Source organism: Hylobates moloch, unplaced genomic scaffold, assembly GCF_009828535.3.
Source record: "Hylobates moloch isolate HMO894 unplaced genomic scaffold, HMol_V3 SCAFFOLD_6, whole genome shotgun sequence".
Taxonomy (NCBI): domain Eukaryota; kingdom Metazoa; phylum Chordata; class Mammalia; order Primates; family Hylobatidae; genus Hylobates; species Hylobates moloch.
The window spans coordinates 134,867,396-134,891,463 of record NW_026652281.1 but is presented as its reverse complement, the minus strand read 5'-3'; the positions used below and the strand labels follow the sequence as shown (position 1 = coordinate 134,891,463).

Sequence of the window (24,068 nt, the reverse complement as noted above, 5' to 3'; positions counted from 1 at the left end):
AGCCCAGGGCATCACAAACCCCAGCAAAATCACTTAGAAGGTTTTTTCAAAGTACAAGTCCCAGACCCCATCTTACATTTAACAGTTGTAAACAACTCTTGCTTTTGTCTGCCAGGGCATGATTCTCTTCAGAGTTCCTTCAGAGAATTCTTTCTTCTTTCCCCACTCCATGTGGTTCTACTAGGGCTACAAATTCTGTAAGGCAGGCCTCTCTAGAGGTGATAGGACCCAAGATAGGCACATGGTCCAAACTGGGCCAATCAGAGTTATCTTTTGAGGTGTCAGAGTCAGTGGATGAAAGACTAAAGTGCCTCTTCTCTCTTGGATGCCTAATAGAAAATGTGGTTACAGCTGGGTGCGGTGGCTTATGCCTGTAATCCCAGCACTTTGGGAGGCCGAGGCAGGTGGACCATCTGAGGTCAGGAGTTCAAGACCAGCCTGGCCAACATGGTGAAACCCTGTCTCTACTAAAAATACAAAAAAAAAATTGGCCAGGAGCAGTGGCTTACACCTGTAATCCCAGCACTTTGGGAGGCCAAGGTGGGCGGATCACCTGAGGTCAGGAGTTCGAGAACAGCCTGACCAACATGGTGAAACACTGTCTCTACTAAAGATACAAAAAACTAGCTGGGCTTGGTGGCAGACGCCTGTAATCCCAGCTACTCGGGAGGCTGAGACAGGAGAATCACTTGAACCCAAGAGGCGGAGGTTGCAGTGAGCCGAGATTGCACCACTTCACTCCAGCCTGGGTGACAGAGCGAGACTCCATCTCAAAAAAAAAAAAAAAAGAAACCAATATTCTGACCTCTGGAGATGAGCAGTCAGGTGTGATGAAAAACAAGACTCGTGAGTCCAAATACTGAAACCAAGGTGCAAATGTTCACCTGCTGTGTCAGTTTGGGTACTACAGGAAACAGAAGCCAAGACAGAATTAGAAGTATAAGATATATTAGGGGAAATGACTATGAAGGAAAAAGGGAAGCGAGAGCAAGAGCAGGTGGGGAGGGTCTGAGACCACAAGGAAATTCTGACACCTGTCAAGGAAGAGAAGGAAGGAAGGAAGATTGGGTAGGAAGAGCGTCTGATTGCAGCAAGGCTTTCAGGAAATCTGGGCCAAGTCAATGGGAATCCCAGGTCAATGATTGCCCAGTGAAGGAGTCCAGCACTGGGCAGAAATGGCCTGGCTCCAGCACACCTTTCTCAGTCATTGCTGGGAATAGCCCTACAGAGAGTATGCCCTTGGCATAAATGATCCCAGAGGAAGACAGCAGGAAGCTGTCAGTCAACCACACTCCTTGCAACTGGTTCTCTTGAAAGTAGGTCTGGATGGTGCTTTTCCATGGCTGCCATACCCATGTACCATGAATTAAACTCCGCCAAGGAAACTCTAGGGAGGTGACCACATGAGATAAGCAGTCAGTGTCCATTGTCTACACTGCTTCTCACAACACACATCATTAACATAACTGAGTATATATGTGCATATATATATATTTTTAGATGAGTTTCGTATGTGATCTCAGCTCACTGCAACCTCCACCTCCCAGGTTCAAGTGATTCTCCTGCCTCAGCCCCCTGAGTAGCTGGGATTACAGGCATGCGCCCCCATGCCCAGCTAATTTTGTATTTTTAGTAGAGACAGGGTTTCTTCATGTTGGTCAGGCTGGTCTCAAACTCCCGACCTCAGGTGATCCACCCACCTTGGCCTCCCAAAGTGCTGGGATTACAGGCCTGAGCCACCACATCTGGCCTTTTTTTTTTTTTTTCCTTCAAAACTTGTGTTGCTTTGGCCTTACTAAAAGTGTCTGCTCATTTAGTAAAAAATATATGTTTCCTGAAGAGGAGTGGGTGGAGCATTTTCTCATTTATTTTTCTACCATGAACATTTGAATTACCACAAAGAAGTTACTATGGAAACTGCTCTCGAACTTGCAAGATAAAAGGTAAAAATGGAACACTTTGTTGACATGCAAATAGTCTCTGGAGATCACTTTTTAACAAAGTCTCCTGGTCTGATTTTTCTGAGTCCTTTAAAGGGTCTCTTGAATTAGAAGTGGACAGGCAGATTTTTTGGCGTTCCATTCCAGATGGCTCCAGCTGACTGTGCAAATGTCATAGGTGACAACTCTAGGATGGGTCTAGATATACGCAAACTTGGTTTTGGAATGAGGAAAGAGGCTGACAGTGCCCTGCTGTGAACACCCAAACAGGCCCAGGGGAGGGAAGGTGGTTGTTTTTGGGCCAGGCCCGTTCTGCAGGTGTACTCTGGACTCACTTGCTTGAAAGTTAACTTGCTGAGCTCTTATTTATGCAAAGTAGTTTCTCTTTCTTATCTCCTCTGGCCACATTCCATCTCTGGGATCTTGAGCTGGATAGTCTTTTCAACAAAAAAATACAAACTTCTTATTTGAAAGCCCTATTCCTCTACTCATCTCTGCTCATCTTTACCTGTCTCTCCCCACCCACCTCTCCAACTCACTTCGTATCAGACCAAGTACTCCTACCATTACAAAGCTCTGAGATAACTTTGGATTTCTGCTTGCTGTATTTTTCTGCCTGTCAGTTCCTTCAACCTTGCTTCTTTCTCTTGGGGCCTCAATCCGAAAGCCTTACTGAAACTTTTTTCAAAGCTGCTTTCGGTAATTAAGTGAATACAACTTGGAGAGGGTTTCCTGTAGTCTCAGCTACTTGAGAGACTGAGGTGGGAGGATTGCTTGAGCCCAGGAGTTTCAGATCAGCTGGGGCAACAGAGTGAGACCTCCAACTCAAAAAAAAAAAAAAAAAAGAAAGAAAAGAGGTGGTTTCACTTGAGGGACCCGGGTCAGAGGTTGTTTATTTGGGATTATTGTTACCTAGCTTCATGACTAGCAGCTATCAATTTCACTTCTTTGTGAATTGGAGTCTTTATTTGATCCTTTCAAGGGATCCTCCCATTTCAACCTCCCAAGTAGCTGGCCTCACAGGTCTGGCTATTTTTTTTTTTTTTTTTTTTTTTAAAGATGAGGGGGAGAGTCTCACTTTGTTGCCCAGGCTGGTCTCAAACTCCTGGGCTCAAGTGATCCTCCTACCTTGGCCTCCCAGCCTCCCAAAATGCTGGGATAACAGGCGTAAGCCACTGCCTGGCCTGTAATGAGCTATTGTAGAACCTAAGATTGGCCTTTTAAGACGTCTTTTCAGGCTTTTGCAATTTCTGAAAAATGGATGGCCCCACCCAGACCAGCCACTCCTCTGCTGGCCCTCCATCCAGAAGCCGATTCAGCAAAGGAGAACCATTTTCCACACTCCTCTGATTGCATCCCTAACAAATCAGCAGCACCCATGCCCTAAACCTCTGCCCACCAAACTATCTTTGAAAAACTCTAGCTTCCAAATGTTCAGGAAGATTGATTTGAGTAATAACTCTGTCTCTCAAGTGGCGTGGCCAGCCTCATGTCAAACTCTTCACTGCAACGACTTGGTCGCAGTGAACTGACTTTATCTGTAAAGTGGGCAGAAAGAACCCGCTAAACAATTACACTATATGCAATTATCTTAAATGTTTCCTTGTTTATTATATGCTTCTTCCAATTACCTTTAAATTCCAAGAGAGCTGGGTCTTTAACTGTATTCCCCACTTCTGGAACACACAAGATGCTCAATAAATATTTGTAGGATGAAAAGAACTGTAAAATTTCAGCAGATGGATCAAATGAAACTTAAGGTTGCTTGTAGCTTTAACGTGAGCACTGATAAAAATGAGTAAGTAGAGAAGGAAACGATGACAACCATTGCAACAAAGCAATGGAAGCAATGTGCATATTTATCCTTAAAAAACACAAACCTGTCATATATATGTGTATGTGTGCGTGTATATATAATGTTGGCTTTTTAGTTTCCCATGGAGTGTGAACTGAGTTTCTGAGGTTTATAGTAAAGCATTTAACGAGGATTTCAGGTAGTTGTCTAAATATAAAACATTGTATCATAGAATTAGAGAGGAAGAGGATTTAGAATACAAGTTCTTCAATTTTACAGGGGTGGAAACTAAGGCCTAGAGATCTAAGTGGACTTGGGCATTGGGAAATAAATACAGCGATGTGTCTGTCGATGAGGAATACATATGCCAATCATACTTCTGTATAATCATTACTAATAACAGCAATACTGCCTTACATATGAAAAGTGTTTGAGTGTGACTAGATCCCGCACCAGTGGTTCTGAAACTTGAGCGTGATCAGAATCACTTAGAGGATTTGTAAAAGCACAGATCGCTGGGCCCCACCTCCAAAATTTCTGGCTCGGTAGGTATGGTGCCGGGGACTGGGAAAGCTTAAGAGAAACCAACCCAACTCCTCTGAGCTCTCGCAACTGAACCGGCCCCGCTCGGCACTCAGGGAAAACTACAAGTCCCGGCGTGCACCGCGCGCAGCGGCGGCCTGTCGGGCACTTCCGCTCCACGCAGCACCTCTGCTGCCGCGTCTCGACGTGTCACCGGCGGCGTCGCTGCTGTGGCAAAGGAAGCTGCTGACTGGGGGAGTTCGAGGCGGCGGGCGGCGGTGACCCCGGCCTGGAACTGCCCCGGTACGGAAGTGTTCCGGGGTCCGTGGGGAGCAGGAGAGGGAGGCGGCGGCCCGTCCCCCGCGGGGCACGATGTTGAACATGTGGAAGGTGCGCGAGCTGGTGGACAAAGCGTGAGTATCGGGGGGCAGTTGTGGTCGAGGCCCACGTGGGGGAGGGGGTAAGGGGAGACGGAGCTGGCCTTGGGCTAGGGGTTGCCCACGTCACGCCCCCCGGCTCTGCCAGCCCCATCATGGCGGCGGCCCGCTCCTTCCCGGCCCCGGGCCTCATCCCCGCTGGCGAGGCTGGGGAGGGACCCTCCCTCGTTTTAAAAAACATCCTCTTGGCCACCCTTCTCTCCTTTCCAGGCCTTCCTATCCCTTCCCCTATTCCAACCCCTGGGTGCCGACGCTTTGGTCATAAGGGGCGGGTTGTTTGGCGCTGGGTCACTGCCCTGGCCGGAGGACTGTCTTGCTCTCAGGCTGTGGGCTTTGCCTCCTGGGGAGCAGGGAAGGTTTTGGGGGTTGGGGGCACAATGCACTGGTTCCCTGTGTCCCTCACGGTGTAGTACGGAGAGACCTTAGACCTGGTTGGGGTGTGTCTTTTACCTTCCTTGCCTCCTCTTAATTCCTAATGAACCTGAAGTGTTGGAGTGGGTGGTAGTAGTGTAACAAGTGGCTATTGTGGTCAGCCTGAAGTTACTCAAGAAGAGACTCATCCTTTGCTTTTCTAACACTAGTGAAAGTAGATCACTATATAACTTCTTGCGATTTTTCTTCTGTTTCTTTTTCCACTACACATCATTTTTGGTGTGCTACTTGTTCCATTCGATTAAATTAAGAGGTCATTAAGAAATTTCTTCTTAAGGAAAAAACAACCCTGGTTTATATCCTGTTGATCTGCTTTTAAAAGCAGGTAAAACAACCAGTACGTAGTTGATTTCCTTTAAGACTGAAATAACTTTAGTCTCTTACTTGCACAAGGAAATCCTTAACTTTTAAAATGAGTATATCAGATATAACAGTGGTTAAGTAAGATCTTCTAGGCCAGCAGGAAATAAAGTTTAAGAATTTAAGCAGTCCTCTTCCTTTGGGTTTTAATGATTATGCAATAAGTGTGGTGAGAAAAACAGTTGATTTGTGCCACCTACCTAACCTAAAATCAGGAAGTATAGATAGCAAACTGTTTTCTTGACACCAGGAAACAAAGTAATTTCCAGTGCCTTGTCTGATACATCAGATGGAACTTAGAGCTTGACCGTATTTTTATGTTTTCTATGCTACCAAGAAGGCAACAGAGTGCCTAAGGAGCACAGGTTTCAGAACCTGCAAAGCTGGGTTCAAGCTTTGTAACCTTGGGGAAGTTACTTATCCTCACAGTGCCCTAGTTTTCTCTGGTGCAAAATGAAAATGCAACGACACCTACCTTAGAATGTTGTTGTGAGGCTTATGGGTTAAGGGATTGTATTGCATATAAAGCCCTTAACATAATATGTTTAGTGTACTTTTGAAACTAGCAAATGTTTTGCATTTAGAGTGAAATAAACCTCTTAAGCTTCAAGTTTGAAAAGTGATTTGCTTTAATAATTTTCCTTTATAACAACTCATTTGGCTATTAAGGCTTCAGCTATTTATTTTGGACTATTTAGCTATTTATATATATTTTGTTATTTTTAGCTATTTATATATTCTTTGCTTTTGCTTACCATAGATGAAATAAACTCATAGTTCTTTTCCAGATCTAGGTTCATTGGCATTTTTTTAGTATATTGTGTAAAGATTAGGATATCAACTTAAATAGTTTCTTAAAGGCCAAAAGAAGACTAAAAGCTACCTTTTTTTTTTTTTTTTTTTTTTTGACGGGGTCTTATTCTTTTGTGTGATCATAACTCACTGCACCCTCCAACTCCTGGGCCCAGGTGATCCTCCCGCCTCAGCCTCCCAAGTGGCCAGGACTACAGGCGTGCACCACCGTGCCTGGCACTGCCTCTTTATTTCTAAGTCAGAGGTCAGCAGAATAAAACCATTAAGAAACACCTTGTTCTCTTAGAGGACTAAATTTGTGGTACTCAAAAATTTGAAGGGGCTGTACATTGTTCATAAGACAGAAATCGAGGCAATATTCCTACTATTGTTGTACCTTTCATATGTGCTTATCATACTTGTTACTAATCTTCACGTGCTTTAGGTTAAATTTGCCATGTAAGTAGTTATCTAAAGGAAAAGCTATTGTTGAAAAATATTATCTATCTTTTTACTACCCAATTTAGGATGTAGACTTGAACCAAATTATTCAAGAACATAGAAGAATGTTGTCACCAAAGACTTTTTAAGGCTTTTGTGGGTGTCTGACACATATTAAGATTAGAACATGAGGTTAATTTACTGATGAGTACTGGGGATTTTAATTTTCATCTTTCACTGGCAAGAAGAGAAGAAATTCTTCCCCCCAAATGTAAGCATCGTACAGAACCGTGGATCTGTTAGACTGTGCACCTTATAATGCCATAATAGACGTGCAGCATATCCATAGAATGGCTGGTCTGATTATCAGAGGTATAAAATGATGAAGGAACTTGGAAATGAAGAAACAGTGACGTGATTAAGGGCTATTCAGATAGATGGATCAATAGAATGAGGGCTTATATGAGAGAAAGGTTAGGGGGTTTAACTATCGGGTTCATATAATGGCATTACCTTTTTAATTAGCTGTATGTATGATTTGAGGCAGAATCACATGAATCTCCAGACTTTGGGTTCCTTATCTGTAAAATGAGGGGACCTGGCTAGAGTAAGACTTTTTCCACCTTTGATGGCTATTGGAGAAATGCGTTTCCATCAAGGAAAAATAGTTGGAACTAGTTTCTACAATAGCAGACAAATTTTGGAGCCATTATCCTCTGTAGACAATTTAGGCTGAAAAGGGAAATTTTCTTAGAAGTGGTAATCAATAAATGTTATACTTAAATATTTTATGCAATAAGACCATGACTCAGGAAGACTAGGACTTTTAGTGTATATTGATACCCAGTGAGGTTTTACTTCAGAAAAAGAAATGTACTCTTTGAAAAATGTGTTTCCTGGAGCCACTCTTAGATTCAGTATGGTAGCGGCTCTTAAGTATAATGATGTATTTCTTTTTTTTTTTTTTTTGAGATGGGGTTTCGCTTTTGTTCCCGGGGCTGAAGTGCAGTGCCGAGATCTCAGCTCACTGCAACCTCCACCTCAGGGGTTCAAGCGATTCTCCTGCCTCAGCCTCCCTATTAGCTGGTATTACAGGTGCCTGCCACCACACCCGGCTAATCTGTGTATTTTTAGTAGAGACGGGGTTTCGCCATGTTGGCCAGGCTGGTCTCGAACTCCTGACCTCAGGTGATCCACTCATCTCAGCCACTCAAAATGATAATGATGTATTTCAAACACTGGCTTTTGAGACCTTGAAGACTTTTTCTGGAAGTGGGGGTATATTTTCCACAATCGCTGCACCTCCTGGTGGCGGTAGAGGGATTTGTTTTGCAGAACATGTGGAACTGAGGGAAGCAGATAAAGCCATAGGCCTGCCAGAGCTTGGAATGCCAGTATCTTCCCACTCGTCAAGTTGCATAAAAGGCGATGTGGCAGGAAAGGATAAGTGGCACCATTCCCACCAACTAGGAGCACTAGCTTAACCGTTGTCATCCTGTGACCTATCTTTACTTGTGGTGTAATAAAATTGGACATGTTTATATTTTGTCATCCTATACATGGTAAAATTGAAAGTTGCTGCAGTTCTATTTTCTCTCCAGATTTGAGGAATGTAATGAAGGTGACACGGTAGTGGTAGATCAAAACTGCTATTTATTTGTTCAAGCTCAGTGAATCCTTCTCTTTCCTTGCAAGGAGTAATATTAGTGGTAAATCTATTTCATCAGTGGCCTGTCCCCCGCTTTTTTTTTTTCGGAGACAGTCTCACTCTATCCCCCAGGCTGAAGTGCAGTGGCGTGATTTTGGCCCACTGCAATCTCTACCCCCCAGGTTCAAATGATTCTCCTGCCTCAGCCTCCCGAGTAGCTGGGATTAGGCATATACTTTCATGCCTGGCTAATTTTTGTATTTTTAATAGAGATGAGGTTTTGCCATGTTGGCCAGGCTGGTCTCAAACTTGTGACCTCGGGCGATCCACCCATCTCGGCCTCCCAAAGTGCTGGAATTACAGGCATGAGCCACCTTGCCCAGCCTCAGTGGCCCTTTTTATGATAGTGATTCAAATAGCTCTGGCTAAGGTCCTAAGGCAACAGCTATGGGTAGTCCATTTTAAGTTATTCTCCTAAGCGTAGCTTGTATTTTCCCTCATAAGTTGATTTTTATTGATGTATATTTGCTTGGTTTTATTTCCTAAATGTTTAGATAATGTAATAGAGCTGTAGAAATTGCTGTTCTAGTCTCCTGATTCCAGAGGGAGAAACTTTTGCTTTTATAAAGAATAGTACATTCATTTATTTTAACAGGCAGTACATTTGTTATTTATTGGATTAGTAGTCTAGTTTCTTTTTATTTTTTATTTTTGAGACAGGGTCACACTCAGTTGTCCAGGCTGGAGCACAGTGACGCAAACATGCACACTGCAGCGGACCACAGCTGCGCCTCCATGCTTGGCTAATTTAAAAAAATTTTTTTGTAGAGAAGGGTTCTTGCTATGTTGCCCAGGCTGGTCTTGAACTCCTGGGCTCAGGCAGTCTGCCTGCCTCAGCATCCTGAAGCACAGGGATTACAGGCGGAAGCCATTGCGCCTGGTCTAGTACTCTATTTTCTGAACTTAAAACATACAATACTGCCTTCAAGAACCTTGCCACTACAAATATGCTACAACTTGAATGGATTATTTTTCTTTTCTTTTCTTTCAGTCTTCAGATATCATCCCCTTTATTTTCTTTATCTTACCAGTAAATGTCTGTTCAGTTTGCTTCTTGGAATTTGAAAGCAGAGATAGTAAGATAGTTGTCAGCTTTCTAGTCTTCCCATGTCAACTTTTCTTTGAACCAATTATAAGTAATTGTTATTGCTGAAACAATGAATTAATTATTCTCCTCCTTTTCTAGTAACTGGACACAAATAGATATTAGGAATTTAATTCCAAAGAAAGATGAGTTTGGTTTATCTCTGCTAGCATTTCTTAGGGTAATTTTCTGTAGTTTAATCTATTTAGTACTACTGTCAGGGTGCTTTTACAAAGCACTTAACTGCCTCTTATGTTTTCTTGCACACTTTAGTATTAGTTTACAAGCAGTTTTTCTTTTTTTTCCTTTTTTTTTTTTTGAGACAGAGTCTCGCTCTTGTTGCCCAGGCTGGAGTGCAATGGTGCGATATCGGCTCACTGCAACCTCTGCCTCCTGGGTTCAAGCAATTCTCTTGCCTCAGCCTTCTGAGTAGCTGGGATTACAGGCACATGCCACCATGCCCGGCTAATTTTTGTAATTTTAGTAGAGACGAGATTTCGTCATGTTGGCCAGGCTGATCTTGAACTCTTGACCTCAGGTAATCTGCCTGCTTCATCCTCCCAAAGTGCTGGGATTACAGGCGTGAGCCACCATGCCCGGCCTACAAGGCAGTTTTTCATCTGTTTACTGATATGTCCATTGGAAGTACGTAGCCTTTTTTATTTTGAGTGCCATTTGCTAGTACTCCAAGGTTTCACAGTATGGCTCCACGGTTGAATCTTTTTCTGGACTTTTTTTTTTTTTTTTCTTGAGATGGAGTCTTGCTCTGTCGCCCAGGCTGGAGTGCCATGGTGTGATCTCAACTCACTGCGACTGGTCTCTGCCTCCCGGGTTCCAGCAATTCTCCTGCCTTAGCCTCCCGAGTAGCTGGGATTACAGGCATGCACCACCACGCCCAGCTAATTTTTGTAGAGACGTGGTTTCATCGTGTTGGCCAGGCTGATCTCGAACTCCTGACTTCATGTGATCCGCCTGCCTTGGCCTCCCAAAGGGCTGGGATTACAGGCATGAGCCATCGCCTCTGGCCTTTTGTATTCTTATTTTCCTACTTGTTTCCAATGTTTGTTTTAGTGAAGATCACTTCACAGATTCAAAGTACATTTTTAGTACTTTTGAAGGTTCTTATATACAGTTAACATTTTAGTCTCAGCTACCTTTGGTGACAACATATTTTACTGTTTACTCTTCTGTGTTTTTCAGGTTAACACTTCATGTGAGCTTTCCTTGTTTAGCTTAATTATGTGTGTTTGTCCATCTATGTATTTTTATAATAATTTGCTAGCCAAATATGCTTTGCCACTATTCTTAGGTGCCTCCAGATGGTGTTTAATAAATCTGGGAATAGCTAGTGGTTCAGAGGTGAGAACTGGATTGAGATCTTAGGTCTACTACTAGAAACGGTGATCTTATGTGTTAGAATGGTATCTTTATTTTTCTGTAAAATGGAGATGATATTTTATAGGATTATGAGGATTAAATGTGAAACAGTATAGTACTTGACATACAGTAAACTCTTGAAACATCTATTACTATTATTACTGTTACACACAGAACAGTATAACACTAGAAAAATCAAAGGAATACACTGTTTGTGAAAATAAAGGTATCATTGTCAGACTAGGTTATTTATAAGTATGTAGGAACTGTATCTTCATCCATGAAATCATTATTTTCAGTGAGTACTCTCTCTTAAGACTCAGTTTAGCCTACATATAGGACAGCTCATTTAAATACCTGTTGTTTGTGCCTTGTATTATTTTTGCTAAATCATAAATGGCTTCTACTTGAATATTGCAAAGCATATTGCAGAAATACCCTTTCAAAAGACATGTTGAGGAATAAAGTCTTTGGAAAGACATATTGCGAGTTCCATCTGCCAATTCTTAATATTTTGTTCAGCTTGTTTTGTGTATTCTCAAGATTTTAAAGTAACTGCTAATGTAAAACATTTCTAAAACATAAAAAGATTTATAAATGCAAATTGAAGCAGACAATTTATTCTTAAGAGACTGAACAATATCAAGAAAAAGAATCCTCTAAAATATGTGATACCAAATTCATGGTGTTTGACAATGGACGAACAGTATATGCAAGGAAAGCACATTGGAGAAAGGGCTTTCTGGTTATTCAATCCGTCTTCCAAATTGGCAAGAAATTATTTGGCTTACCAGGGCTCTTTTGCCTGAAAATTAAGTACAGGTAAAGAAACATAATATATTCCTATGTTTGAGCCAATTTATAGCTATTTATTACTTGTGGATAGATTTGGCTAACGAATTATTAAATGTGAGTGATTTTGTTAATGTGCAACAGTGCACATGAATGATTTGTACTTCATTTAAGAAGAGTCTAGTTAGCCAATTTTAGAATATTTCATTTCTGTTTTGTTTTTTTTTTTTGAGACAGGGTCTTGCTCTGTCACCCAGGCTGGAGTGTAATGGTGCCATCTTGGCTTCAGCCTCCCAGGTTTAAGCGATCCTCCCAAGTAGCTTAAGCGATCCTTCCAAGTAGCTGGGATGACAGACACATGTCACAACGCCCAGCTAATTTTTGTATTTTTGGTAGAAATGGAGTTTTAACGCATTTCCCAGTCTGGTCTTGAACTCCTGAGCTCAAGCAGTCTACCCACCGTGGCCTCCCAAAATGCTGGAATTGCAGGTGTGAGCCACTGTGCCTGGCCTAGAATATTTGTTTTGACATGAATTTTATTTAGCTTCTCAATTCTTAGGACAGTATTTAAGTTCTAGATAACTTTAATATAAATAATCTTTTATAATTTTGCAAACACCATTATGTGGTAAACGTACATGCATGCTTTTTCAACAACTATTGAATGAAATGTTTCATTCAAGAATTCTCATTCAATTAGCCTATATTTTTATAGTAGAAAAAAGACATGCATTGAAAATTCAATTTTGGGTTTTTTGTTTGTTTGTTTGTTTGCCATTTGTTTTCATGCATTTTTAGTAAATCATTAAAGAACAGTGCAAGGCCAGGTGCTGTGGCTCACACCTGTAATCCCAACACTTTGGGAGGCCGAGAAGGGAAGATCTCTTGAGCCCAGGAGTTCAAGACTAGCCTGGGCAACACAGGCCTTGTCTCTACAAAAAATTAGCTGGACATGGTGGTGCATGCATATAGTCCCAGCTACATGGGAGGCTGAAATGGGAGGATCACTTGAACCCAGGAGTTGAAAGCTGCAGTGAGCTGTGATTGTGCCACTGCACTCTAGCCTGGGCAACAGAGTGAAACTTTGTCTCTAAAAAAAATTTTTTTAATATTAAAAAAAAAAACAATGCAAATAGGCATACTGAGCCTTTTTCTATTAATTTTTCTCATACTAATTTTTCAGTTGTCACTTTTTAAAATGACTTAGGTTATACGGTTGAAACTACATGTCTTAATTTGTAGTTAAACTCCCATGGTTAAATAATACTTTGTTTGTTTGTTTTTGAGACAGGGTCTCACTTGTACCCAGGCTGGAGTGCAGTGGCACGCACGATCTTGACTCACTGCAGCCTTGACCTCCTGAGCTCAATCCATCCTCCCACCTTAGTCCCCCAAGTAAGTGGGACTACAGGTGCTTACCACCATGCCCGGCTAATTTTTTGTAGAGATAGGGTTTTGCCATGCTCCCCAGGCTGGGCTCAAACTCCTGAGCTCAGGCAATCCGCCTGCCTCAAGCCTCCCAAAGTGCTAGGATTATAGGCGTGAGCCACTGCACCCAGCCAGTAATATCCTTAGTTTGATGTATTTGGCTTATAAGTTCGGTACTGAATGGGACTTTGAAGGATGTCCTATTTCTCACGAAGCATGTAAAATGTTTAGCCCTATCATCTGCTGTCCAGTCAGCAGCGAGAGGGATTCTTTAAAAATACTAAGTCAAATGGGTTCAGCATCTCATTGCTTACTGGCCTGTACGGATCTGGCTCTTTGCTGCCCTCCTCTGATCTCTTCTCCCACCACTGTCCCTTGCTTTCTCTGTTCTGTTCGGTGGACCTCCTATATTACACAGTATGCACTCACACTCGTCACTATTTTTTTCTGTGCTTGCCTTCCTCTGTTACACATATTCATCTGCTGCCTTGATATGCAAGTTCCTTGAGGGCAGGAACTTCGTTTTGTTTACTGCTGTATTACTAACTCTTAGAACAATTATGACACATAGTAGGCGCTCAGATATTTTTGAATGAATACATTAAATTTGGTAAGTTGATATTTATTACAGAGGATATCCTTTAAATCCAGATATTTCTAATAATAAAAGCTAATAGTTATCGAGCATTTGCCATGTGCCAAGAACAAAGGTGACAACATTGTTATGTTCAATTTTCTGATGAGGAAATTGGGCACAGAATGCTAAGAGTGTGCCACAGATAACACATCTAGAAGATAGTCTAGATTTAAATCTAGATGATATACTTTCAGAATATATATTTAGCAGTTTATGCTAATCTTTTACAAGACATCATGTAAACAAAAAAATTGTTATACTGGCATACCTCAGAGATATTACAGGTTTAGTTCCAAACCACTGCAATAAAGTGAATATTGTAATAAAGCAAGTCATACAAATTTTTAGTTTCCCAGTTCATATAGAAGTTATGTTTCCACTATATGGTAGTCTATTAAATGCACAATGGTATTATATTTTAAAAAGTACATACCTTAATTTAAAAATATTTTATTGCTAAAAAATACAGCCATCTGAGCTTTCAGCAGATATTTGTCATTCTGCTGGTGGAAAATCTTGCCTCCATGTTGATGGCTGCTGACTTATCAGGGTTGTGGGATTGCTGAAGTTTGGGGTGGCTGTGGCAATTTCTTAAAATAACAACGAAGTTTTCTGCATCATAGATTCTTCCTTTCACAGATGATTTCTCTGTAGCATGCAATGCTGCTTGATAGCATTTTACCTAAAGTAGAACTTCTTTTATAATTGGAGTCAGGCTGGGCGCGGTGGCTCACACTTGTAAACCCAGCACTTTGGGAGGCCAAGGTGGGCAAATCACTTGAGGTCAGGAGTTCGAGACCAGCCTGGCCAACATGGCAAAAATCCTGTCTCTACTAAAAATACAAAAATTAAGCCAGGCGCAGTAGCTCACGCCTGTAATCCCAGCACTTTGGGAGGCCGAGGTGGGTGGATCACTTGAAGTTAGGAGTTTGAGACCAACCTGGCCAACGTGGTGAAACCCTGTCTCTACTAAAAATACAAAAATTAGCTGGGCGTCGTGGTGGGCGCCTGTGATCCCTGCTACTCAGGAGGTTGAGGCAGGAGAATCACTTGAACCCCGGAGGCAGAGGTTGCAGTGAGCCAAGATTGCATCACTGCACTCCAGCCTGGGCAACAGAGCGAGACTGCATCTCAAAAACAAATTAGCCGGCATTCTGGCGCACCCCTGTAGTCCCAGCTACTTGGGAGGTTGAGGCACGAGAATCACTTGAACCCGGGAGTCAGAGGTTGCAGTGAGCCGAAATAGCGCCACTGCACTCCATCCTGGGGAGCAGAGTGAGACTCCACCTAAAAAAAAAAAAAAAATTGGAGTCAGTCCTCTAAAACTGTGCTACTGCTTTATCAGCTAAGTTGCCCACTCCGGCCTGGGCAACAGAGCGAGACTGCCTCTCAATTAAAAAAAAAAAAAAAATTCTTAGGCCGGATGCAGTGTCTCACGCCTGTAATCCCAGCGCTTTGTGAGGGAGAGGTGGGTGGATTGCTTGAGCCTACGGATTCAAGACCAGTCTGGCCAATGTGGTGAAACCCCATCTCTACTAAAGATACAAAAATTAGCCAGGGGTAGTGGCGGGCCCCTGTAGTCCCAGCTACTCGGTAGGCTGAGGCAGAATTGTTTGAATTTGGAAAGTGGAGGTTTCAGTGAGCTAAGATCGTGCCACTCCAGCCTGGGTGACAGAGCGAGACTCCATCTCAAAAAAAAAAATATTTTTTTTGGCCAGGTGCAGTGGCTCACACCTGTATCCCAGTACTTTGGGAGTTCAAGGCACATGGATCACTTGAGCCCAGGAGTCGAAGACCAACCTGGGCAATATGGTGAAACCCCATCTCTGGTAAAAATACAAAAATTAGCCAGGTGTGGTCTCAAGTACCTGTAGTCTCAGCTACTCAAGAGGCTGAGGTAGGAGGATTACTTGAGCTCAGGAGGTCAAGGCGGCAGTGAACAGTGATGGTGCCACTGTACTCTGGCCTGGGTGATGGAGGGAGACATCGTCTCAAGAAAAACAAAAAAAATCTTTGTTGTCATTTTAACAGTGTTCTTCACTGGCAGTAGAGTCCGTCTCAAGAAACCACTTATTTTGCACATCCAGAAGAAGCAACTCATCATTCAAGCTTTATCATGAGATTGCAGCAATTCAGTCACATCTTCAGGCTCCACTTCTAATTCTAGTTTTCTTGCTGTTTTCACCACATCCGCAGTGACTTCTGTCACTGAAGTCTTGAACCCCTCAAAGTGATCCGTGAGGTTTGGAATCAACTTCCAGACTCCTGTAAATGTTAATATTTTGACCATGAATCACAATTTTTTTTGAGATGGAGTCTTGCTCTGTCGCCCAGGCTGGAGTGTAGTGGCCCGATCTCGGCTCACTGCAAGCTCTGCCTCCTGGGTTCACGCCATTCTCCTGCCTCAGCCTCCCAAGTAGCTGGGACTACAGGCGCCCACCACCACGCCCGGCTAATTTTTAATTTTTAAGTTTTCTGTAGAGACGAGGTCTTGCTATGTTGCTGAGGCTAGCCTTGAACTCCTGAGCTTAAGCAGTCCTCCTGCCTTGGCCTCCCAAAGTGCTAGGATTACAGGTGTGAGCTGTGCCCAGCCACTAATGTTCTTAATGGCAAAACTAGTATGGTGAATTCCAGAAGGTTTTCAATTTACTTTTCCCAGGTCCATCAGAGGAATCACTAGCTAGGGAGTTACAGGCTTATGGAATGTATTTTCTTAAATAATAAGACTTGAAAGTCAGAATGACTTCTTGATCCATGGGCTACAAAACGAACATTGTGTTAGCAGACATGAAAACATTCATCTCTTTGTACATCTCCATCAGAGCTCCTTGGTGACTCCTTGTCCATGTGAAATAATATTTTGAAAAGAATATTTTCTTCTGAGCAGTAGATCTCAACAATGGGCTTAAAATAATCAGTAAACTATGCTGTAAACAGATGCGCCATCATTCAGGCTTTGTTGTTCCATTTCTATAGCACAAGCAGAGTAGATTTAGCATAATTCTTAAGGGCCCCAGGATTTTCATAATGTCCAGTGAGCACGGGCTCACAGCTGCGTTAGCCCATAACAAGAGATTCAGCCTGTCCTTTGAAACTTTGAAGCCAGGCACTGACCTCTCTAGCTATGAAAGTCCTAGATGGCATCTTCCACTGGAAGACCGTTTCATCTCCATTGAAAATCTGTTTAGTGTAACCACCTTCATTAGATGATCTTAGCTAGACCTTCTGGATAACTTGCCGTAGCTTCTACATCAGCACTTGCTGTTTCACCTTAAATTTTTCTCTTATGGAGGCAGCTTCTTTTCTTGAACCTCATAAACCTCTGCTAGCTTCAGCTTCTCTTTTGCAGGTTCCTCACCTCTCTCAGCCGTCATAGAACTGTATAGAGTTAGGGCCTTGCTCTGGATTAGGCTTTGGCTTAAGCGAATGTTGTGGCTAGTTTGATACTCTATTCAAACCACTCAGACTTTCTCCATATCAGCAGTGAAGCTCTGTTTCACTTACCATTCTTGTGTTCACTAGAGTAGCACTTTAAATTTCCTTCAAGAACATTTCCTTTGCATTTACAACCTAACTTTTTGGAACAAGAGGCATAGCTTTTAGCCTGTCTCAGCTTTCAACATACCTTCCTAAGCTTAATCATTTCCAGCTTTTGATTGAAAGTAGGAGATGTGCAGCTTTTCCTTTCATTTGAACACTTAGAGGTCATTGTAGGGTTATTAATTGACCTAACGTCAATATTGTGTCTATGGGAATAGAGATGCCAGAGGAGAGGGAGAGCGGCAGGAATGGGCAGTCAGTGGAGCAGTCAGGACACATTCAACATATTATCAGTTAGCAGCACGGTTCATGCTATCCCCAAACAATTACAGTAGTAACATCAAAGATCACTGATCACAAACTGCTATAACAGAAAGAATAATGAAAAAGTTGGAAATATTCTAAGAATTACTAAAATGCGCCTGTAATCCCAGCACTTTGGGAGGCCGAGGCGGGCAGATCACGAGGTCAGGAGATTGAGACCATCCTGGCTAACACGGTGAAACCCCGTCTCTACTAAAAATACAAAAAAAAAATTAGACGGGCGTGGTGGTGGGCGCCTGTGGTCCCAGCTACTTGGGAGGCTGAGGCAGGAGAATGGCGTGAACCTGGGAGGCAGAGCTTGCAGTGAGCCAAGATTGTGCCACTGCACTCCAGCCTGGGCGACAGAGTAAGACTCCATCTCCAAAAAAAAAAAAAAAATTACTAAAATGCTGAATGCAAGGTTGCCACAAACCTTAAATAGGCGTGAAGCACAGTAAAGCAAAGCACAGTAAAATTAGGTATGTCCGTATTTCACTATCAGAAAGGTGAATTAGTAGTATATACCTCACACAAATTAAAAATTACTTGGGAAAAATTTATAGTACTTAATTTTTATTTTATTTTTATTATTATTATTATTTTGAGATGGAGGCTTACTCTGCCACCCAGGCTGGAGTGCAGTGGCATGATCTCGGCTCACTGCAACCTCCACCTCCCAGGTTCAAGTGATTCTTATGCCTCAGCCTCCCAAGTAGCTGGGATTACAAGCGTGTGCCACCACGCCAGGCTATTTTTTGTATTTTTAGTAGAGACAGAGTTTCACCATGTTGGCCAGGCTGGTCTTGAACTCCTGACCTCAAGTCATTCGCCTGCCTTGGCCTCCCAAAGTGCTGGGATTACAGGCGTGAGCCACCGCACCCAGGCTACAGTACTTAAGATTCTGAACCAAATTCAGTTAGAGTGTGTTCTGTTTTCCACATACGCACCTATCATAGAAGGAATTTTTTCTGACCTCTTGGAATATTCTGAATAATGTCTGTAAGGTTGGTGACCCTTAATGAGAGAGAAGCAAATAGATGTTTCCATAGGTGAAAAAGAAAATCTTCACTGTTATTATAAAGGTGTTCTCCGTAAGCAGTTGTAAAAAATATTTTTACATTTGTTGAGCTGTATCATGTGCTTCAGAATCAGTGGTCCTCTGTGACCAGCTTTTAAAAATTTTATAATCCTGTGATCCTTGTGGTCAGTTCGACATGCCTCAGTGTGTGCTATGTCGTATGAATCGGATTTATGCACAACTTTTTCCAGTTTTTCTTGTGTTCAGAGTGGATAATTTGGAATAATGTTCTTTAATCGCTTATGTACCATCTAAGTACTGTATTTCTGGCATAGGGTGTAAACATCTAGACGTTATACAGTAACTCAGAATACATTATTGATATCCTTACTAATCTTGGCTGACCTTGTAAGGGTCCTTCACTGAGTGCTTATTAAATAGCAACCACGAGCCCTGTAGAGTACTATAAGACATGTGACAGATCGTAGGGTTCCAGTAGGCAGCTTACAGTTCTGTAAGGCATATGCACATGAAAACTGCATGAAAAAGAAATAGAAAATGACACAAGATTATATATCAGTGAGTACTTTTTTAGAAGCTAGTTCTGTCATAAACGAAAGAAGGTCCATATTATACCCTAATCAAATAGTGCAGATTAAATAATTTGAAATATAAATGTTTCTTTTTTGAGAACTTGAGGGGGAAATATATTATAAAGATCTTCAAAATTTCAGTAGACAGGTTCCAGAAACAGTTTTCCTTCATGTCAGAAAAGTCAAGTCTAGTTTTTGAGATTGGATAATACATCTAAGTTTAATTACTGGTGAAAAATGAAAAAAACTGTAGCCTACTTAATTTAAACAGAATATCAAGTATTTGAGTTCACAAAGAGATGGTATCACTCTTACCACTGTTGAGATATAGGATTTTTCATTTTATCATTCTGTTAAGGTTTTTTAGAGTTAGATACTTTTGATTAGCATCTGATATTTGGCAATACATATGAATTTAATCAAGCAGAAGCAAAATCTATAGATGATATAATCAGACTGTACAATATCAAGCCTGTGTCTGCAAAGACATAATTTTCACATATTGTGCCAGTGCAGGATGTCTCATATTATCATTTTCGTAGAAGGATTTTATGACCTTTTTTAAGACTAACTGATTTCACTACCTTTTTTAGATGTTGTCCTGAGGAACAAGATAATACATTTCATAAAATTACCTTAATAGAGTGTTTTAAATGGAGCACCACCTATTTAAAAAGATAACTGGTTGTGAGTGTGCCACAGTTGATCAAACTTGAGTTTTAGTTTTGTTTTTAAATGAAGAGTGGGAAGGGTAAGTGGAGGAAGGACATGAGTCAAGATACTTCCTGTACTTCTACTGTATAAAATGAGGATAAGGTCTACCTTCCAGGTCTGTTAAGAGAATTAAATAAGCTAATATGTTGTGAAAACATTTACCATTGTGTTGTCAGTAAATTACTGTTCTTTACTTTTGTTTTATTTCCTTAGTTTTGTCATTGCGAGGCATGTTCTGAAGTTTTAAAAAGTTTAAAATCTAGATGAACAAAGGCCATTTTTAGGTTCCAGTTAATAGGAATTAAGTTGTGAAATAAATTTTTATAAAATTTAAACCCCTTTAACAGTAAAATTTTTACTCTGAAAATTATTTTAGTGGCTATCTTATCATACCTGTGAAAACTAGAATTGGGATCTGAAATACAGATAAAACCCTTAGGCTCTACTCATTTTTGAGTACCTTGGCTATTTGATCTTCTTGTGAAACCAGTCTAACATATGATACCTCTGGCAAGAAAAACACCTCACCGTCCTTTCTTTTATAAAACAAAATCGATTAACTTTAAAGAGCAAATAAGCTGTGCAAGTGGCCTTAAGCAACTGCCAGCAATAGGAAAGAATATTTCACAGTTAAACTTACATACAAAACAATGTGAGTCTGAAGTTGCTGTAAGTACAGAATAGGAGTGTTTTGCTTGTTAAATAGAAATAGTATTTCTATACTTCGTTTCTGTAAATGGACCCTAGGTGCTTAAGCTTTTAAAATTTATTGGAAATTGGCCGGGCGCGGTGGCTCACGCTTGTAATCCCAGCACTTTGGGAGGCCGAGGCGGGCGGATCACGAGGTCAGGAGATCGAGACCACGGTGAAACCCCGTCTCTACTAAAAATACAAAAAAATTAGCCGGGCGTAGTGGCTGGCGCCTGTAGTCCCAGCTACTCGGAGAGGCTGAGGCAGGAGAATGGCATGAACCCGGGAGGCGGAGCTTGCAGTGAGCCGAGATTGCGCCACTGCACTCCAGCCTGGGAGACAGAGCGAGACTCCGTCTCAAAAAAAAAAAAAAAAAAAAAATTTTATTGGAAATTGCATTTGAGGAACTTGGACTGGAATAGATAATGTGTACCACAAGTACGCAGTTGGATTTGTAATGGCTAGTATTTGCAAAGCAACTTTCAAATAAATATTTTATGGTAAATATTTAACAAAGTTTTTCTAATGAGTGGGGTGGATATTCTAGTGATTTAGAGTCATAAATAGTCTGTTACCATCATATCCAATTATAACATTTTGCTAGTGTTTATTAACTTCTGTCATTAACTAGAACAATTATAAGAACTTTTAAAAAGTGTCCTGGAGTCTCTCTCTGTCACCCTGGCTAGAGTGCAGTGGCAGATCTCGGCTCACTGCAAGCTCCACCTCCCGGGTTCACGCCATTCTCCTGCCTCAGTCCCTGGAGGGTATTTTTGCGTATTGTTGAGTAAAATGACTTAAGATTTTTTACTCATAAGTACTTAAGACTGCTTGACATACTAACATGGCTTTGGGATATTGTTGGTAGTGGGTGTCCCAAAAGAATAAGAATAAAGTTTGCATAACTTACACAATAGTGATTGTTCCTTTTACTGTAACTTAACTATAAAATAAGATTTTAATTATCAACATTAGGTAAAAGTATGTGTTTTAACTCTAGTAAAATTTCCTTTACATTAAAACTTATGTCTGTATCTAAAAGCTTATAATGTTCATGCTGCATTTTAACTCTTCAGAGAGTTAGTGGAAGAATGGTTGCACTTGAGAGCTACTTATTGGCTAGTTCAGCTCTGAAATAAAAGTTCTTCAAATTGTAAAATCAAGAAAATGACAGCTCAGCTGGATGTGCTAGCTCGTCCCTGTAATCCTAGCGCTTTTGGAGGCTGAGGAGGGAGGATTTGTTGAGCCCAGAAGTTTGAAACTAGCCAGGGCCATATAATAAGACCCTGTCTCTACAAAAAATAAAAAATTAGCGAGGCTCACAGATTACGTAATGATGCATGCCTGTAGTCCCAGCTACTCAGGAGGCTGAGGCAGGAGAATTGCTTGAGCTCCGCAAGTGGAGGCTTCAGTGAGCCCGATTGTGCCACTGCACTCCACCTGGACAACAGAACAAGACACACACAAAAAACCGGAAAAAAAAAAATGATGGCTCAGAATGAAAAGAAAATCCCAACCAATCCTTTTCTTTTTCTTTTTCTTTTTCTTTTTTTTTTTTTTTTTTTTTTTCTGAGACTGAGTCTCACTCTGTCACCCAGGCTGCAGTGTAGTGGTACATCTTGGCTCACTGCAACCTCTGCCTCCCCGGGTTCAAGCAATTCTTCTGTCTCAGCCTCCCGAGTGGCTGGGACTACAGGCGTGCACTGCCATGCCCAGCTAATTTTTGTGTTTTTAGTAGAGATGGGGTTTCACCGTGTTGGCCAGGCTGGTCTTGAACTCCTGACCTCAGGTGGTCTGCCCACCTCGGCCTCCCAAAGTGCTGGGATTATAGGTGTGAGCCACCGTGCCTGACCTTTTTCTTTTCTTTTTTAAACACAGGCTCTTGCTCTGTCACCCAGGCTGGATTACAGTGGCACCATCATGGCTCACTGCTGCCTCAACCTCCCGGCATCAAGCAGTCCTCCCACCCTAGACTCCCATGTAGCTGGAACTACAGGCATATGCCACCATGCTGGCTAATTAGTTTTTGTATTTTTTTGTAGAGACAGGGTTTTGCCATGCTGCCCAGGCTTGGTCTTAAACTCCTGAGCTCAAGCAATCTGCCTGCCTTGGCCTTCCAAAGTGCTGGGATTGCATGTGTGAACCACTGCACCTGACTATACAACCAATCCTTTTCATGAAGTTTGACTTTGTTCCAAGTGTATGTTACTTATTGAGGCATATTAAAAAAAAAAAGAAAAAATATATACACTTTTTTTTTTTTTTTTTAAGAGATGGGGTCTCGCTGTGTTGCTCGGGCTGTTCTCGAACTCCAAACTCCTGGGCTCAAGCAATCCACTTATCTCAGCCTCCCAAAGTGGTAGGATTACAAGTGTGAGCCACCATGCCAGCCAAAAATAGATTTTTTATTGAGATAAACGACACATAAAATTAACAATGAGTAGTAAAAAGAATACATGTATACCTTTTATCCATATTCATCCATTTTTAAGATTTTGCCATCTTTGCTTGTCATTCTCCCTCCCCCACCCCCATCTTTTTCTATTTACACAAACGCACACACATACACACACACACACTTACTTCCCTCATCCATTTGAAAGTAGGTTATATACATCATGCCCCCTTTGCTTCAATGTTTCAGTGTGCATTTCCTGAGAATAAGGATGATTCTCTTAGATAACCACAGTATGTTTTTTAAAAATTCAGAAAATTTGACACTGAAACAATAGTTTTACCTCTTCCATATTCAGTTTTGTCAGTTGTCCCATTCCAGGATTTCATTTATTTAATTGTCATGATTCTCTAGTCTCTTTTAATGAAGAGTTTCTTAACCTTTCTTTGTCTTTGACGACAGGCATTTTGGAAACTACAAGCCAGTTTTTTGGTTTTTTTTTAATAGACTGTTCCTCAGTTCTTCTTCTTTTTCCTTTCTTTCTTTTTTTTTTTTTTTTTCTTTTTGAGACAGTCTCACTCTGTTGCCCAGGCTGGGGTGCAGTGGCACAATCTCTGCTCACTGCAACCTCTGCCTTGTGGGTTCAAGCTATTCTCCTGCCTCAACCTCCTGAGTAGCTGGGACTATAGGCCCATCATGCCCAGCTAATTTTTTTTGTATTTTTAGTAGAAACAGGGTTTCACCACGTTGCCCAGCCTGGTCTCGAACTGCTGAGCTCAGGCAGTCTGCCTGCCTTGGCCTCCCGAAGTGCTAGGATGGAGCCATGGTGCCCGAACTCCTCTTTTTTCTTTTGAGCACCCTTAACTTCTGGTACAAAGATGTTTTAGGCTTGTCCTGAAACTTTGACTGCTTCGGCCCTGGCATCAGCCGTTTCTCTGAGGATTCTTGGTTTTGGTTCCACTTAGTGGTAAAGCATATTTTTAAAATAGAAATTATACAGTTGATTTTATATATAGATAGATAGATAGATAGATAGATAGATAGATAGATAGATAGATAGATAGATAGAT

General features: G+C 41.6%; 1 protein-coding gene across 2 annotated transcripts in view; it reads left to right on the top strand.

The window, feature by feature from the left end:
* Positions 1 to 4,442: 4,442 nt before the first annotated feature.
* CLINT1 (clathrin interactor 1) overlaps positions 4,443 to 24,068 on the top strand; it is a 76,130-nt gene continuing 56,504 nt past the window's right edge. For both annotated transcript variants that reach the window (XM_032158503.2, XM_032158502.2), the window contains exon 1: positions 4,443 to 4,670. In XM_032158503.2, coding sequence (XP_032014394.1) covers positions 4,630 to 4,670 — 41 coding nt within the window. In that variant the 5' untranslated portion in view covers positions 4,443 to 4,629. The remainder of the gene's footprint in view (positions 4,671 to 24,068) is intronic.